The 16517-nt window shown below is 41.6% G+C and overlaps 1 protein-coding gene across 6 annotated transcripts in view; it reads left to right on the forward strand.

Moving 5' to 3' along the window:
• ITPR1 (inositol 1,4,5-trisphosphate receptor type 1) overlaps positions 1 to 16517 on the forward strand; it is a 326810-nt gene that overhangs the window by 173774 nt on the left and 136519 nt on the right. For all 6 annotated transcript variants that reach the window (XM_078442797.2, XM_078442799.2, XM_078442803.2 and 3 more), the window contains 9 exons: positions 159 to 320; positions 416 to 586; positions 1086 to 1151; positions 2457 to 2594; positions 6031 to 6156; positions 8510 to 8710; positions 10791 to 11042; positions 12415 to 12540; positions 14753 to 14881. In XM_078442797.2, the coding sequence (XP_078298923.1) occupies positions 159 to 320; positions 416 to 586; positions 1086 to 1151; positions 2457 to 2594; positions 6031 to 6156; positions 8510 to 8710; positions 10791 to 11042; positions 12415 to 12540; positions 14753 to 14881 (1371 nt within the window). The remainder of the gene's footprint in view (positions 1 to 158; positions 321 to 415; positions 587 to 1085; positions 1152 to 2456; positions 2595 to 6030; positions 6157 to 8509; positions 8711 to 10790; positions 11043 to 12414; positions 12541 to 14752; positions 14882 to 16517) is intronic.

The raw sequence follows: 16517 nt of genomic DNA on the forward strand, positions 1-16517 counted from the left end.
CAAGATTGTGTTATTACAGGAACTTACTAAAACTCAAGTCACCCAGGGTTGACCACGGGGTTAGAACTCTGGTTAACGTGTGTCTGGGTCCAAGTGCGTGAGAGAAGGGTGCTTGTGGCTCATCTGTCCTTTCCCCTTCTGTGCACTCCTGTAGTGAGGAGAACACACCGCTGGACTTGGACGACCATGGTGGCAGAACCTTCCTCCGAGTCTTGCTGCATTTGACAATGCACGACTACCCACCCCTGGTGTCAGGGGCCCTGCAGCTCCTCTTTCGGCACTTCAGTCAGAGGCAGGAGGTCCTGCAGGCCTTCAAACAGGTAGTGTGTGTGTGTGGGGGGGGGGGGGGGGTGGGTATCGTCGTCGTCAGCTGCCCAAGAGGCCATGGTGACATGGGCATGTTGCATTTGCTCAGGTTCAGCTGCTTGTTACCAGCCAAGATGTGGACAACTACAAACAGATCAAACAAGACTTGGACCAGCTGAGATCCATCGTGGAAAAGTCGGAGCTTTGGGTGTACAAAGGGCAGGGCCCTGATGAGGCCATGGATGGTGTCTCTGGTGAAATCGAACATAAGAAAACAGAGGTGGGTGAGACCCAGGTCACGCTGCCGGAGGAGGTGGATAGGCTCCTCAAACAAGTGAATATCCTACTCTGGTTTCACATAAAAGTGTATATTATGGGATGAGCTTTATTCTCAAGAGACCTGCATGTTGAGTAGCCAAAGTAACAGCCATTCTCCTAGGCAATAAGCTGCAGGATGGAAGGGTAGCTACCTCGCCTGTGTAACTTTGGACCACAGGGAAAATACTTGGTTGTTGAGTGGATTAGCCCCATATTTCCCTTCCAGACCCACCTGGGGAAGAACCTGTTCTCAGTAGGCTGGTCCGCCATCCTCTCTCACATCAGGGAAATCCTGTCAGTCGCAAGGGGGATGAACACGTGACTCGGGCTTAAACCCAGCGTGACTATGGGAAAGCTGCAAAAACTCCCATTGTTTCCTAAACTCCAATGACTGTATGAACACACATACCTTACAGTCCAGGGGCTGGACGAACCACACTTACGTTTGTTTTGGTCCCTAGGAGGGGAATAACAAGTCACAGAAGCATGAGAGCACCAGCAGCTACAATTACAGGGTGGTCAAAGAGGTGAGTGGTCCTAGTGCCCTTTTTCCTTGTGTATTAATTCTCTAAGGAAAGATAGTCAGAGTCGACTTGAAGATGCAAACACTTCATCTTTTTTCTTCATGTGAAGTTTAACAGGAAAGAAAAAGCTCTCAGAGGTTAAGTGCATTGATTTTAGGGTCATATCTGGGTTCGAATCATCCTCTGCTGCTTATTATTTGTGTGCCCTCAAGTTTCTCACCTTTTAGAGGTGCAGCCAGCACCTGTGATTCTGAAAGTTTATAATTGACCAAAGGACTAATTTCATAGAATTGTCAAGCCTTTATATCAATGACTGGCACTTAGTGTCCACCAGTGAGGGCTCTAGTTCTTTAGATATCTTTGCATAGGGTGGTTCACAGTTGGAAGGTTGGGAGCTTTGTATGTTTTTTTTTTTAACCCCACAGTAAACTCTTCCCAAGTCCTTGGCAATGATATGAGTCTCACCATTTTAGGAGGTCAACCTTCCTTCCTTCCTTCCTTCCTTCCTTCCTTCCTTCCTTCCTTCCTCCTTTTCTCCCTTCATCCCTTTTAAAGTTTCTTTATTTTTAGAGAGAGAAAGTGTGCACACATGCAAGCGGAAGGGGACAGAGACAGAGGGAGAGAGAGAATCGCAAGTGGGCTCTGCACGGTCAGTGTGGAGCCTCATGCAGGGTTTGATCTCACAAACTGTAAGATCATGACCTGAGCCAAAGTCAAGATTTGGACACTTAACCAACTGACCCACCCAGGCACCCCTGGAGATCTTTCTGAAACTATCCCACTTTTGGTTGAAGACATAACCTACTTCATACTCTGGAAGGGCCTGTTTTTAACCATGTGTAGATTCGGTTTGATGTGATTAAGGGATACTACATATGGGAGGAATCTCCTGTGTTTAATATGTCGTGATCACTTCTGCCTCCCTGCCCATGACCAGAGCCTACAGTTTTTTCTCAGTTATGCTTCCCAGTTTTCTGAAGTTGATTTCTTTCATTTTTTTTTTGAAATAATTTTTTCAGGCTTTATGGAGATAAAATTGACAAAAGAAACTGTCATCTTGCTGAAGTGTGACACGCAATAACTTGATAGACACTCTGTGAAGTGATGATCACAATCAGGTTACTTAACACGTCCATCACCTCACATGGCAAGCTCTTTGGAGGGTGGGTGAGAACAGTTCAGATTTACTGTCAGCCGATTTTACGCACACGGCACACCTTCGCTGACTGTTGCCGCCGCGCTGTGCATTGGATCTCAGAACTGGGATGCTGGTCGTGGGTACACACTTGGAGTCTCTCTTTCTGACAGATTCTGATTCGGCTCAGCAAACTCTGCGTGCAGGAGAGCGCCACCGTGAGGAAGAGCAAGAAGCAGCAGCAGCGCCTGCTCCGGAACATGGGCGCGCACGCAGTGGTGCTGGAGCTGCTGCAGATCCCCTACGAGAAGGTGAGTGAGTTTCCCTCTGGCGGCGGCAGCTGTTCCCAGGGCCGGGGCGGGTCCCCGCGTTTTCCGAAACCCTCCACGTTGGGATAGTGTTGGTGGCCACATGGAGCTGACGTGGCGATGGCGAACATAAGGCACTTGTAGGCAACTTGCGCTAAACAGACAGGGTGTCATGAAATACAGCCACCCGTAACCTGCCTCCAGAATCCGTGGCTTCTCCACTTGCTCCCACGCGGCACTGGATGCAAAGGTGGGATGGACGGACCTATATATGCACATGGGCATGTGCTGTGTCCTGGGTCATCTGCAAATGCCTTTTGGGCAATGTAAGCCCTGCAAGTGACTGGATGCATGTGGGGACATAGGGCCTGCCCACTTGTGAGGTCCTCAGTAGTGTGCTGATTTCTGGTTAAATTATTTGGATCTTTCAGGATACTTGGCTTCAAGTCCTCTTTTCTGTTGTTAGAAGTTACACTCTCTGTCCCATTTTCTCATGCCAGCATTTGTTGTTGACCATGATAGGATTTAGGGAAGTAGGGTAACAGTTCTCTGTGCCATGCAGCCTGACAGGGCACTTTCAAAAGCCTCTATTCACTTCTAAAATCCAGCACAGTTATCATGTTGTTCCCACTTGAAAGATGAGGAGACCGAGGCTTGGGGAACTCGAGAGTCCCAGGGAATGGATTTAGTCTCTTGAGTTCACCAGTGACTTCCAGAGAGACTTGGTGGTGAAGAGTTGGCTAAAGAGGGCTCACTGCTAGTGCTTGGAGGGTGCCAGGCACTGCACTGAGTCATATTCATTCTCCAGTTCATTTCATCCTTAAGACAGCGCTTGAGATGGGTCATACTATCAGTAGCCCCATTTTATTATTTTATGTTATTTTATGTTATTCCATGTTATTTTATGTTATTTTATGTTATTTAACAATTATTTACTTTTGAGATCGAGTGAGAGAGCACAAGCAAGGGAGGGGCAGAGAGACAGGGAGACACAGAATCCAAAGTAGGCTCCAGGCTCTGGGCTTTCAGTACCGAGCCCAACGCGGGGCTCAAACCCACAAACCGTGAGATCATGAGCTGAGCTGAAGTCGTACGTTTAACTGACTGAGTCACCCAGGCGCCCTTACTATTAGTAGCCCCATTTTAGATAAGAAGACTGGCCAGAGGTTCAGTACCTTGCCTGTACGGCCCAGCAACACATGGCAGAGCCAGATCTGCTCACCCGTGAGGCCCAGGCCCTGCTTGCTGTACCTTATCTTCCACGTACCTCACTTGGGCCTGCTGCCCTATGCTCCAGGAATTTCTCTGCAAAGGCCGCTGCCACAATCATGGGGCCCATGTGATTCAGCCTGGTCAAGCCTTTCTGCGGCCACAGATAAAGTGTAAGCTTAATCCCTCTGATAGGTCAGGAACTTAACTGACTTGAATATAACTTCAATCTAAGTGTGCTTGTCATCCAAACTTGGCTGACATGTAACTAGAACCAGCAAGCTGAATAACCTTGCTACATATACAGAATGTGAGAAGGTAGTTTGCTGGCCGTATCTTTGCCTGACAATTTCACCAGTTTCCTTAAAGAAAGACAGCTCTTCATAGAGTAGTGTGAAAGTAACAGGTAACGCGATTCAGCTGGAATTGGGGTAGACCATTGTGTGTGTGTGTGTGTGTGAGACTGGTTTGATTTGGGATGGGTACGGATAGCCCATTGTGGGAGAACAGTGGAAGAATTCCTACCAGCAGATACTCTCTTGTTAGGTGGTATCTTTAGAGTTTACCTGCCTTGTAAAAATTTATTTCACCTGATGAAGCCTTTGGTTTCAATGAACCCCCGAAGATACTCCTTTGAGCCGAAGAAGTGAAAGAGTGCAGAACTGTTGGAGATTACTGCTGACAACCAGCAGGGTCTCTCTGTCCCAAGGCCTCTGATTTCTTAGAGCTGGAGGATTTGCCACTTTCCCTGTTAGTAGGAGACAAATGTAATATCCAGTATGTTGTATGGGATTTGCTATTAATGTCCTTTTAAACTCTTCTGTTTTTGATTGTCAAGGCTGGTAGCTCAGATTCCTTCTGTCTGTTGTTCTGACAGATGCGTCCTTTCTTCCAGGGTTATTATCTAGACCAGGGTGGGCAACCTGCAGACCTGAACCAAATCCAGTCTGCCATCTGTTGTCATACAGCGTAGTAGTTAAGAACGCATTCTTAAATCTTACATCTTTAGTAGTACCTGCCTAACATCCTTTCTTTTGCTTTTTGATCCACAAAGCCACAAAGTATCTGTCTGACCCTTGGTCTAGACCAGAACCAGTAGCTTACCTTTACTGAATAATTATTATCTAAGCCCTTGACTTGGATTTTCTCATTTAATCTTCACAGCAACTGTATGAAGTGTGCATTTTTCATATCTCCATTTTATAGATGAGGAGACAGAAGCCCTGAAGGGTTAAGTAACTTACCCAACGTCACACAGCTAGTGAGTGGTAGATCTGGGTAAGAGCTGAGCAGTCTGGTTTCAGGGTCTACGTTGCTAACTGCTGTGCAGTCTGGCATTTGAAATGAGGTGGTGTATGTGAGAAGACGTAGGGAGATTGTTGTGGGCTAAGTGAGTAGGAGGGACGATTCCATTTTTGGAATTCTTTCATTTTTACTATATTTAAACTTTTGCTTGTTTAGAATTGGGCAAAATGGTGATAGGTTTTATGCATTTGTCTTATCTTGGGGCATCTAACGCTCTCTAAAAATACTGAGTACAGTATATGCTTTTACTATAGGAAATGAGAATCGCATGATCAGCTGTTGAAATGCCTTGGGGCAGGTATTATCCCCATTTTGCAGATGGGAAAATTAACTCTTAGGTTAGATGCTAAGACAGAGATGACAAGGAAAGGATTGTGGCAGGTATATTTGCCCACATTTACAATCCAAAGAGAGTCCCCCTTTGTCACGTGATCCCTTCCAAAAATGAACGCATACATTTGTGAGGCGGATTAAAGAGAGTGAGCCCGAGACCTGGGCGGTGTGACCTCATCGCTAGCGATGCGGTCGGCCACGGCTCCGCTATCCCTCTGTTCTCAGAAGTGGGGCGTTCAGAAGTTTCAGGCATTGCTAGAAATGAAATCCCAGAGGCTTCCTCTCAGCTTCCACTCTGTATTGCATTTTTCCCAAATCAATTCTTTTTATATCTACCCAAGGCTAGTGGAAGAGAATATAGGAGAATTGAATAAGTTACTGGCGTCTTTTCACCGTCAGCGACGCGGCACCCCAGTGTCTTTACACAACAGTCTCTCGGCAAGCACCTTGGCTGGAACCCACTTAGCAGGTGGTGAGCGTATCATAGAACGTGATCTCTTGGCCTAGAGATAAGTGCTGTCTCCTCTGACCTTCTGTTGTCTACTGCATCGCCCGTTTTCAACTGATTTTTCATCTCCCTCCTTCCACACAGGCTGAAGATACCAAGATGCAGGAGATAATGAGGCTGGCTCATGAATTTCTGCAGAATTTCTGTGCTGGCAACCAGCAGAATCAAGCATTGCTACACAAACACATAAACCTGTTTCTCAACCCAGGGGTAAGACTTGAGGCCTATCTGGAAATCTGTGAGGGGAGGAGGGTGCAAAGCACTAAGGAACAACAGCTGGTTCTTTTGCTGTTGTGACCACGGGGACTTGTTACAAAGCAACATTCATTCCAAGGGGAACGTTGGGACCATCTCTCAGGAGAACATAAATATTCCCCTTATTTTGGGGGGAGAAAGGGAAAAGGAGGAGGAGGTGGTAGGACAGGGTAAGGTATATTTTTATTTTTTCTTAACGTTCTTCATTACATCAAATTTTAGTGCTGGTGAGTTGCTAATTCTCACTCACCAACCACATCCTCCTGAGGTCTTGCATAAAGTTTTCTGTGTACGTAATACAATACATAATAATACGTTAGATACATATAAATACACAATATATTCATATAAAACATAATTGTTATATTTTAGTGTGTCAAATATGTTTTTGAAGTACGTGGAGTGCATTTTTTTTAGAGATAAATGGTGGCATACTCTACTTGTAGCTTTTTTCTCTTAATACATTGTGGCTATCTTTGCAAGTCAGAGATAAATTTTTCTGATTTTTGGTGAGAATTTTTGATGGCTATGTGGCATTCCATAGTATGTCTGTAACTTTTTAAAGCCCATTGGCATATTAATAGACATTTAGGCCAGCTCTAATTTTTGGCTTTGTGTAATTCTACAAAGGACCTCCTTGTAATACATGCACACTGACATATTTGTTAGTACTGCTGGAGCTTTGGAGGACAGGACTACTAGAATTGTGATGTTAGGAAGAGAAAAGACAAAAGATACAAAGCTGAAAGCCCCCTACTTCATACCAAACATAAAACTTATCCCTCAATAACTCGGGGTAAAAACCACAGAAAATAAGCCTTCTAGAAGAGAACATGAAAATATTTTGATGACCTTGTGGAAAGCAAAGTTTTTTTTTTTTTTTAATTTAAGTTTTAAGTAATCTCTACACCTTACCTGGGGCTTGAACTCACAACCCTGAGATCGGTTCATACACTCCTTGAACTGAGCCAGCCAGATGCGCCCAGAGTTTTCTTACCCAGTATAAAAATAGAATTAATTATAAAGGAAAACATAAAATAAAGACTTCCATTCACCGGGTGAGCTCATTAAGATCATCCAGAGGCAAGCCAGAGAGTGGGGGAAGACGTTTGCTTTGCATATATGTTCAATTAAGAACTCATATCCAGAATTTATAATAAACTGAAGAAAAGTCAACAAGGAAAAAGGCAACCCATTTTTTAAATGGATAAAAAAAACTTTAAAATGAAATAATCTGTAGTAGAATATACCCAGGTGCCTGTCACTGAGACAAGGTGATCATCCGAGAAGTATAAATTAACTAAGATAGGCAAAACAAAGTATGACTAAATTCAGAGACCAACAACACTGTAAATCAGCAAGGATATGGAAAAGCTGTGGTGTAGAATGGAAATTGTTAATATCTTTTGAAAGCTGTTGAGAAGTACTTTTTAAAAAAAATTTTTTTTACTGTTCATTCACTTTTGAGAGACACCAAAGTGAGTGGGGGAGGGGCAGAGAGGGAGACACAGAATCCAAAGCAGGCTCTAGGCTCTGAGCTATCTGTCAGCAAAGAACCCGTTGTGGGGCTCAAACTCATTAACGGTGAGATCATGACCTGAGCCAAAGTCCGACACTTAACCAACTGAGCCATCCAGGTGCCCCTGTTGAGAAGTACTTTTAAAGCCAAACATTTATATTCTGCAACCCAGCAATTCCACTCTTGGATATAAAGCCAACAGAAAGGCACACACATTAAAATTTACCAGAAGACATGTTTGAGAATGCCCAGAGCAGCCCTATTGTGCGAAGAGTAGTGCCATTAAAACCTGCCGTTAAACTGGATACACCCCTAATGCCCATCAGCAATAGAAGAGATCAGCACACTGTGGTTGATTCATGTCATGGAATATACATAGCAGTATATTCTATGTACTGATACATGCAACAACATGTTGACAGCATCGCAAATGTACTATTAAACAAAAGAAAGCAGGTGGAAGACAGTACAGGAGGCTCAAAAACAGGCAAAACTAATCTGTGGTTGCAGAAATCAAAATAGGAGTTAAATTGGGTGGTAAGACATTTTGTTTCTTGATCTGGGTGCTGGGGTTCCCACCATAGTTCATTGAGGTGAATACTAGTTGTTTCCCTTTCTATATGTTTATTACACATGATTGAAAAGGTTTATGAAAAAAGAAGGCCGTACAGAAGTGAGAAGGGAGAGCCATCTCTTCACTGGTTTGAAGGCTTCTTTGTGTGTTTTGGTAGACTCTTTGTCACTTTGTTCTCTGATGTCCCTGTGCTCCTGCTCTGACTCTTCTGTCAGATCCTGGAGGCGGTAACCATGCAGCACATCTTCATGAACAACTTCCAGCTCTGCAGTGAGATCAATGAGAGGGTCGTCCAACACTTTGTTCACTGCATCGAGACTCACGGTCGGAACGTCCAGTACATCAAGTTCTTGCAGACGATTGTCAAGGCAGAAGGGAAATTCATTAAAAAGTGCCAAGACATGGTTATGGCTGAGGTAACAACTGCTTATTTCTATATCCCTGCCTTTGGTGTTCCATACAAATTTTTAAATTACTACTCTCTGTATGAACTAGCACCCTCTCCTGGACCCACATGAAGGGACAAAACATAATTGTGGTTTGTTTGTGTGAGAGAGTGTGTTTGTGAGCATAAATCAGATACACACGTAGGCAAGAGTCTCATCAGGTTTTCCATAGTAGTGAATCTGTTTATTTTGAGGAGTTTGGGATCAGATTTTTTTGAGAGGGGGAAAATAAAACCAGGAGTAGCAAACCAAAAATACGATGAATAGAGATTAAATGTGGATAGAAACCAGTGAGCCAGAACAGCCTGTGTTCCTGTGAATAAGTTGTCTTTAATTAATTATTCACTTCATTAGCTAGAAAAATTGTTACTTGATGATTCTTGAGAAGAAGCTAGACCGTGGGATTGGGACAAAGTCCTGCTTGGTTCTCTGTGGGAAGTCAATGCCCCATGAATGCTGTCTGACCAAAAAAGCCCTCTGCCACCACTTTCAGATACATTCCATTTCATCTTTTGCCTGTTTAAAAAAATGAAAACTTAAGTAAATCCACCTACCATTTGGATTTAAAATGTCAAAAGAACATACGATACCAGTGGAAGGTAGTGTTGCATAATTAAAAGAACTGACTTACCTAGGATATGAATGAAGGCTGTACTGCTTTACCGGCTTGTGACGTGTCAACTTCCCCAACCCTCAGCGTGCATTTTTGTGAAAGAAGGTGTAGCCGTATTCACCTGAGGAACTGATATGTGAACTCATTGAAATAATGATGACAAAAATAGCTAACATTTCTTGGAAGCCTGCCATACCCTAGTCAGGGCTCTAAGCAATTTACATATAATCATTTATTTAATCTGCATGACAACACCATGAGTTCATTATCTTCTTTGTTCTCAGTTTTACGGACAAAACTGAGGCACAATGAAGTTAGGTGATCCATGTGAAGTATTTATCACAATACTTGGCACTTACTTAGAGCCTATGAAGGTTAGATGTTATTGTGTAAATAATACTGACTATATTTATTTTGGCTTCTGTACCAGCCCTTTTTGGATCTTCTGTATTTCATGCAGTGCTGAAATTGATTTATTCTTAAGTAGATTTATGAGAAGCCACATTCAGTCCTGGGGACAAGTTATAAGTAGGAAAGCCTTGATTTTTTGATGAGTGTTGAAAGTTAGGTGTATCTTTTTTTTTTTTTTTTTTTTTTAACGTTTATTTATTTTTGAGACAGAGAGAGACAGAGCATGAACAGGGGAGGGGCAGAGAGAGAGGGAGACACAGAATTGGAGCCAGGCTCCAGGCTCTGAGCCATCAGCCCAGAGCTGGACGCGGGGCTCATACTCACGGACCGTGAGATCGTGACCTGAGCCGAAGTCGGACGCTTAACCAACTGAGCCACCCAAGCGCCCCAAAAGTTAGGTGTATCTTAATGAGAACTGGATAATTTGTGAAGAGAGAAGGCACCGCATGAGAGAGTTGTAAGAGGGATACTGCTTTTCAGGCATAAAAAGATGGAAACATTTTTTGAAATGTTTGTTTATTTGGGGGTGGGTGGCAGAAGGGGAGAAAGAGAATCTGTACCATCAGCACAGAGCCTGACACTGGGATCGATGTCACAAACCAAGAGATCATGTCCTGAGCCAAAACTAAGAGTCAGGTGGACACTCAACCAACCGAGTCACCCAAGCGCCCCTGTAAATATTTTTAAGTAGAAAAATCATAGCCTAATTATTAGGTTTGGAATTAAAAGTGCAAGCTTACAGTCTGCATTTCCACTTGATACATGAATGTTGGTATGCAGACCTTGTCTTCCCCCAGTGGCTTTAGGACCACTGTCCTATACCTGTATCTGTCGATCGAAATGCTGCTGCTGAAGATTTTCTTGTTCATTAATATAAATGAAGTTTAGACGAGTTTGGTAAAACAGGTGAGACTGGTTTTAGAAAGCAAATGCTGACAGAACATCTCTTTTTCCCTTTTCCCTCATTTTTTAAATGTCCCCACCTCTGCAAGCTCATACTATAAGTAAGCCCCATTCTTTCTGCAGCTGGTTAATTCGGGAGAGGACGTCCTCGTGTTCTACAATGACAGAGCCTCTTTCCAGACCCTAATCCAGATGATGAGGTCAGAGCGGGACCGGATGGATGAGAACAGCCCTCTCATGTACCACATCCACCTGGTTGAGCTCTTGGCCGTATGCACTGAGGGCAAGAACGTCTATACAGAGATAAAGTGCAACTCTCTGCTCCCACTGGATGACATTGTCCGTGTAGTGACCCATGAGGATTGCATCCCCGAGGTGAGCAAGCTCTTCTCATGTCTCTGCATGTGGCATATGGACTTGCAGCCAGCTCCGATGCGGCCTCACAGTACGATAAGATCTGCAGCTCGTTTTGTAGTGAGGAAACAACATTTTCTCAAATGCCAGTTTAGTGTATGAAGAACATTGGGGGGATTTTAGTCCTTCTTGATGTCTCCTCGAGAAGAGTGGGAATCTGCTTCTGTGCTTCCGCTCTTGAAAACTAATCATTCAGCCTGTTGAGCGAAGAGTATTTGCTTGGAATGAATGTCTGAAAAATGAGATGAAGTGGTTTGAGATATGGTTCGTGTGCACGTAAGACCTATTCTGCAAGTAGATTCTTTAATGAAAATGTGTATTGCAAAAATGAATGAATGACAATTATATAACATTTAGGAACTACAGGTAACCAATAGGAAAATTAAAATAATCTATAATTCTACCACCCATAATAAATACCTGTTAAAAATAAATAAATACATACATACATACATACATACATACATACATACCTGTTAGGTTTTGGAAATGATTCCTTTCAAGTTTTCTGTTTCGTTGTTGATAAGTGTTGGCTAATAACAATAATGACAGCAAAAACAGTGAATCATACAGTTTATATTTTGCCTTTGTATGTTTAAAATACATGCTATTAATTTATATCTTAAACTAAATACACATATATTTATAGCAGATACAGTGTGTATTTTGTCTTTGTTTAAAATATAAGCTGGTAACTTAATCTTAAACTGAATATACTTTTATTTATAGTATATGTAGTATATATCAAATAGATGTTTTTAGATGAATTTTTGAAAAGTTAATGCATTATGAAAAGTTCACATAGCAGAGACTATAAAGGAGTAAACTATGACATATCTCCTAATCTGTCCCTTCCCACCCCACAGAAAATTATTATGGTCTTGTACATCCTTCTAGAGTTCTGTATATGAACAAATGTAAATAAATATTCTTCATTCCCTCCCCCGTTTTTTTTTCCTAACCACAAAAAATGACATTCTGTATACACTGTTGTTCTTTTTCATATCTGTCCATAAAGAGATTCCACATTCTTTTTTTTTTTTACAGTTACATAAAAATTTTATCATATGGATGTACTATAATTGCCTTGCATGTCTGTTTAACCGGCTTATTCTAATAAAATGAGATAATTAATAACTGATGATTATAATAAAGGAGAAAAAAAAACAAGATCACATTTTTCTCACAGCCTTGTCCACACAGCATTTTATCAGACTTTTGGACTCATTTATTTGACAGATGGAAATGGTGTTTTGATACAGTTTTAATTTGCATTTCTCTTTTTCTATGTATACGAAATTGGTTTTTCAGAAACATCTATTTCTGTCTTCAGGTTAAAATTGCCTACATTAACTTCCTTAATCACTGCTACGTGGATACTGAGGTGGAAATGAAGGAGATTTATACCAGTAATCACATGTGGAAGTTGTTTGAGAATTTCCTTGTAGACATCTGCAGGGTAAGGCTTTCTGGAACTGAGGGGCAGAGCGGAAATGTTTGTGTATGTGCGTGTGTCTGGACATCCTTATGCAGGCATGAGGAAAATATTCACGTCATTTCAGCTTGCTCATGTGACACGGGGAGGCAGATGTGGCTCTACATTTGCACACGCCTCATTTCTTTATGCCTTTTACCTCTTGCTGAGAATAGATTTTATTCATCACATGTCAGAAAGGTGGGTTATTGCTTTTCATTTCATCCTTTATGGACTGATTTGTGAATAATAATCCGAGACATACTAAAATCACATTTGAAAGTTTTCTTTTCCTTGACGATATCTCTCCTTAAAGGACACCTTCCTGAGCTTGAGCATTTATCTCCTTCAGTCTGGTGTCAAGGATTCTGCAAAGCACTTCCCTTTGGATCTGCTTTCCTGACCTAGCAGTTGGATGGGCTTCATATTCTGGATTTGGTTTTTCTCTGAGCTTAATACTGTTTCTAAAGCTGCAAGACCACTGCCTAACAAGGCACACCATGGATTCACGATGAGTTTTGTGGTGGTGGGTTTGGGGGATGGGGGATGGTAACCAAGTTCTTGAAAGAATGATTATAAGATGAATTTCGGAATCTTCATGTTAATAAGAAAGGTGCTTTGGAGAGTCTTACACTGTGATACTTCCTGCTTGATGGTACAAATTACAGTGTAAAACACCCTGCAAGAACTTGTTTTCTTTCTAATCAAGGTCTGTGTTTAATAATACTCACATGTTGGTATCACAGACAAATGTATACATATCTATTTTTTTTAATCTCAAATTCCTCCTAGTCTTTTAATCCCATAAATCTGGTTTTGGAGATTGGAATGGAAGGCCTGCTCTGTTTTTTGTGGGGTTTTTTTTGTTTTTTAATCAGGGCCAAACAAAGTTTTCTGTAAAGGACCAGATATTAATATGTTCAGGTTTGTGGTCCATCTGGTCTCTGACACAACTACTCAAGTCTGCCCTGGTAGTTTGAAAACAGCCATGACAATAGGTAAATAGGTGGGCATGGCTGTGTTCCAATAAAACTTTATTTATAAAAGCAGCCACCAGCACGTAACTGTGCTGACCTCTACATTACATTATTCAGAAATGTAAAATCAGTTACTAATTTCATTCTCTGAATGTGTCAAAACTGCTCAGTATTAAGCTGACAATATGGCAATTAGTTAATAAAACATTTTTTTTGCCCTTCATAAATTTTTATTGTAAGCAACATTACATCTGAAATTACAGCACTAATGAATTTGGTAATAAAACTTGATTTTTAAAAGTGTATTTTCTATATCTTTTCCTCTAAATGCCTAATCTTATTTTAAATAGCAAAATTAAGTATAATGCCAGTAAAACCTGAAGTCTCTCACCTCAAGACCTATGGAATCAATGATTTCGACTCAAACTCCACTATTTTCAGCAGTACTGCATATCAGTAACTTTTTTTTAATTGAAGTATAGTTGACACACAATGTTATATTAGCTTTACTGTACATCGTAGCAATTTGACAACTTTATATGTTATGCTACAGTAGCATTTTTATTGAATAGAAGAGTGTTGTAGCATTGGAGAATATTACACACAGTGGACCTGATATATTTGATTCTCTTGATCATATGTTAGGAAACATCGTGTAGAACAGATGAATGGCTTAACAAGGAGCACAGTTCACTTTTAGGGGAAAACACAGACAACTGTAGTTACTATGCCTCTTGTTGTCTTTTAAGGTGTTAGATTTGCCACACATGGCTAGGAATTTGGAAGCAATAGCCCTGTAGGTCCCATACCGACTTAAAAAAAATTTTTTTTAATGTTTATTTTTTTGAGAGAGTGTGAGTGGGGGAGGGGAAGAGAGAGAGGGAGACACAGAATCTGAAGCAGGCTCCAAGCTCTGAGCTTTCAGCACAGAGCTGACAAGGGATTTGAACCCACAAACCATGAGACCATGCATGACCTAAGCTGAAGTCAACTGCTTAACTGACTGAGCCACTCACGCACCCTGGTCCCTTATCAGTTTTGTTTTATGAGTCTATACTGGGATACACAGTTGATCAGTTTCTCTGGCTGCATGATTTATTGTTGTTATTTCAAGCCTTTATTTTCGTTTGTTGGATTAGCAGGAGTGGTTACAGATTTCTTAATTCTACAGCTGATCTACAGGTTTGGTGTGATGTCTAAAGCATCCACTTGCCTTGCAGGCCTGTAACAACACAAGTGACAGGAAGCATGCAGACTCAATTTTGGAAAAGTACGTTACTGAAATCGTCATGAGTATCGTTACTACCTTCTTCAGTTCTCCCTTCTCAGACCAGAGTACTACCCTGCAGGTAAGAAACACAAGCGGTGCAGGGCCTTCCCGACAGAGCTTCAGCAATTGCTGTTGGTTCTGATATGGCAGTGAGCAGCTATACACGAGCCTTCATGGATACAAGATCCTTTGCTTTCTCAGGATGCCCTTGGATAAATAAGCACCTGAGGATGTTTTTCTTCACCAGATGGTTGTATTGATTGTTGATCTTTTTTCCTTACAATGCCTGTTCTTCTCCCCTTCAATCTTGTTGATTCCTCCCTTCCAATTTTAGGAGAAGCAGCTTTCAAATAGGTGCTAGCATGTTATTAAGGCTTTTTAAAAACATGTTTGGAAACCTCCATTTTAACTCCTGAAGTGTGTGCCTTAAGCTCATCCCAAGTGCTGCATGGCAAGAGTGAGAAGTCTTTAAGCCATGGCAGCAGGGCTGGTGTATTGTACAGCAACATGGGCATGTGAACTCCTTTGTGCACAGTGCTCCTGGGGTGTGCAGTGCAGCAGCCCTGCGTGCTGGTTCTCACTGTACAGTTTCAAAGTTTTGAATCCATGGGTCTGAAAGAGAATTTCATTCTTCGACTTGGAAAAATCACTCCTCTTTTTATAACTTAGGTCTGGGTCAACTGCTGTGGGAGTCTTACAGCAGGTGCGTTGGTACAGCCTACAAGATGAAAGTTGGCCTTGGTCTCCAGTGATCAGAAGAGAAATAGTAACCATCCTTGTCATAGAAAGAGGTAGAGGCTGTCCTGGGGTTGATGGACGGCCCAGAGTTATTGGATTATAGACAGATAATCCTAATGCAGGTAAATTCTCCAAGGGAAAGGTGATTCATGGTAGTATCATACTCATTAGTATATTTATCACATCCTGCTCTATTTCATTAACATACAGAGAGTTCATATAAGCTCAGTATAGTCTATGAGGTAGATGATATTGCCATCTTTGTAGCTCCATAAACTGAGGCTCAGAAAGTTTAATTACCATGCTGAGTCATGGTCACAGCCATTAAGTGGCATAACCATGATTTCAACCTACTTTTCTCTGATTCTGAAACTTGTGGAGTTTTTAGTGAGTTACATTTGCTGGGAACTATTGGTAACCTTCTGTTTGGTTAGAAATAACTATAAAAGCTAGCAATTAAGCTAAAGTATTGCAAAGTTTGAATGCTATCTTTCAAATGTCTGTATATATTCTTGAGTAATTGGGGAGCAGAAACTGGTTGGATCCCAAGCGCATGAGTTACCAGAGGCCAGAATGTGTTCTTTACCAAGTGCTATTATGCTGAGAGCCAGCCAGGAAAGCTGCCATGGTTGCTAAGATTGGACTTGCTGCTTTTGCAATTTAAAGTGACAATCCTTACAGCAATGCCCATTCTCCTATGGATCATGAAATAGTATTGCAAAACCAAAATGTCAAAGTAAGTCAATCAAATTAATTGGAAAACTATTAAACAGGAATATGAGTTTTGGTTTCCCATTTTGGTCACTCCTCTCTCTTCTTATTGCCTTACTCTGAAACCAATTTTTGGACCACCTAATAAGCCAGAATGGTCAGAGACATGAATCTTCAGTATAAGTGTTGTAAGTCCCAGCAAGACTCAGGTTGTCCATATATACTTAGAATACAAAATCCAAAGAGGATTTTAGGTTTTTTTTTTG

This window comes from Panthera onca, chromosome A2 (genome assembly GCF_046562875.1).
Source record: "Panthera onca isolate mPanOnc1 chromosome A2, mPanOnc1 haplotype 2, whole genome shotgun sequence".
Classification (NCBI taxonomy): Eukaryota; Metazoa; Chordata; class Mammalia; order Carnivora; family Felidae; genus Panthera; species Panthera onca.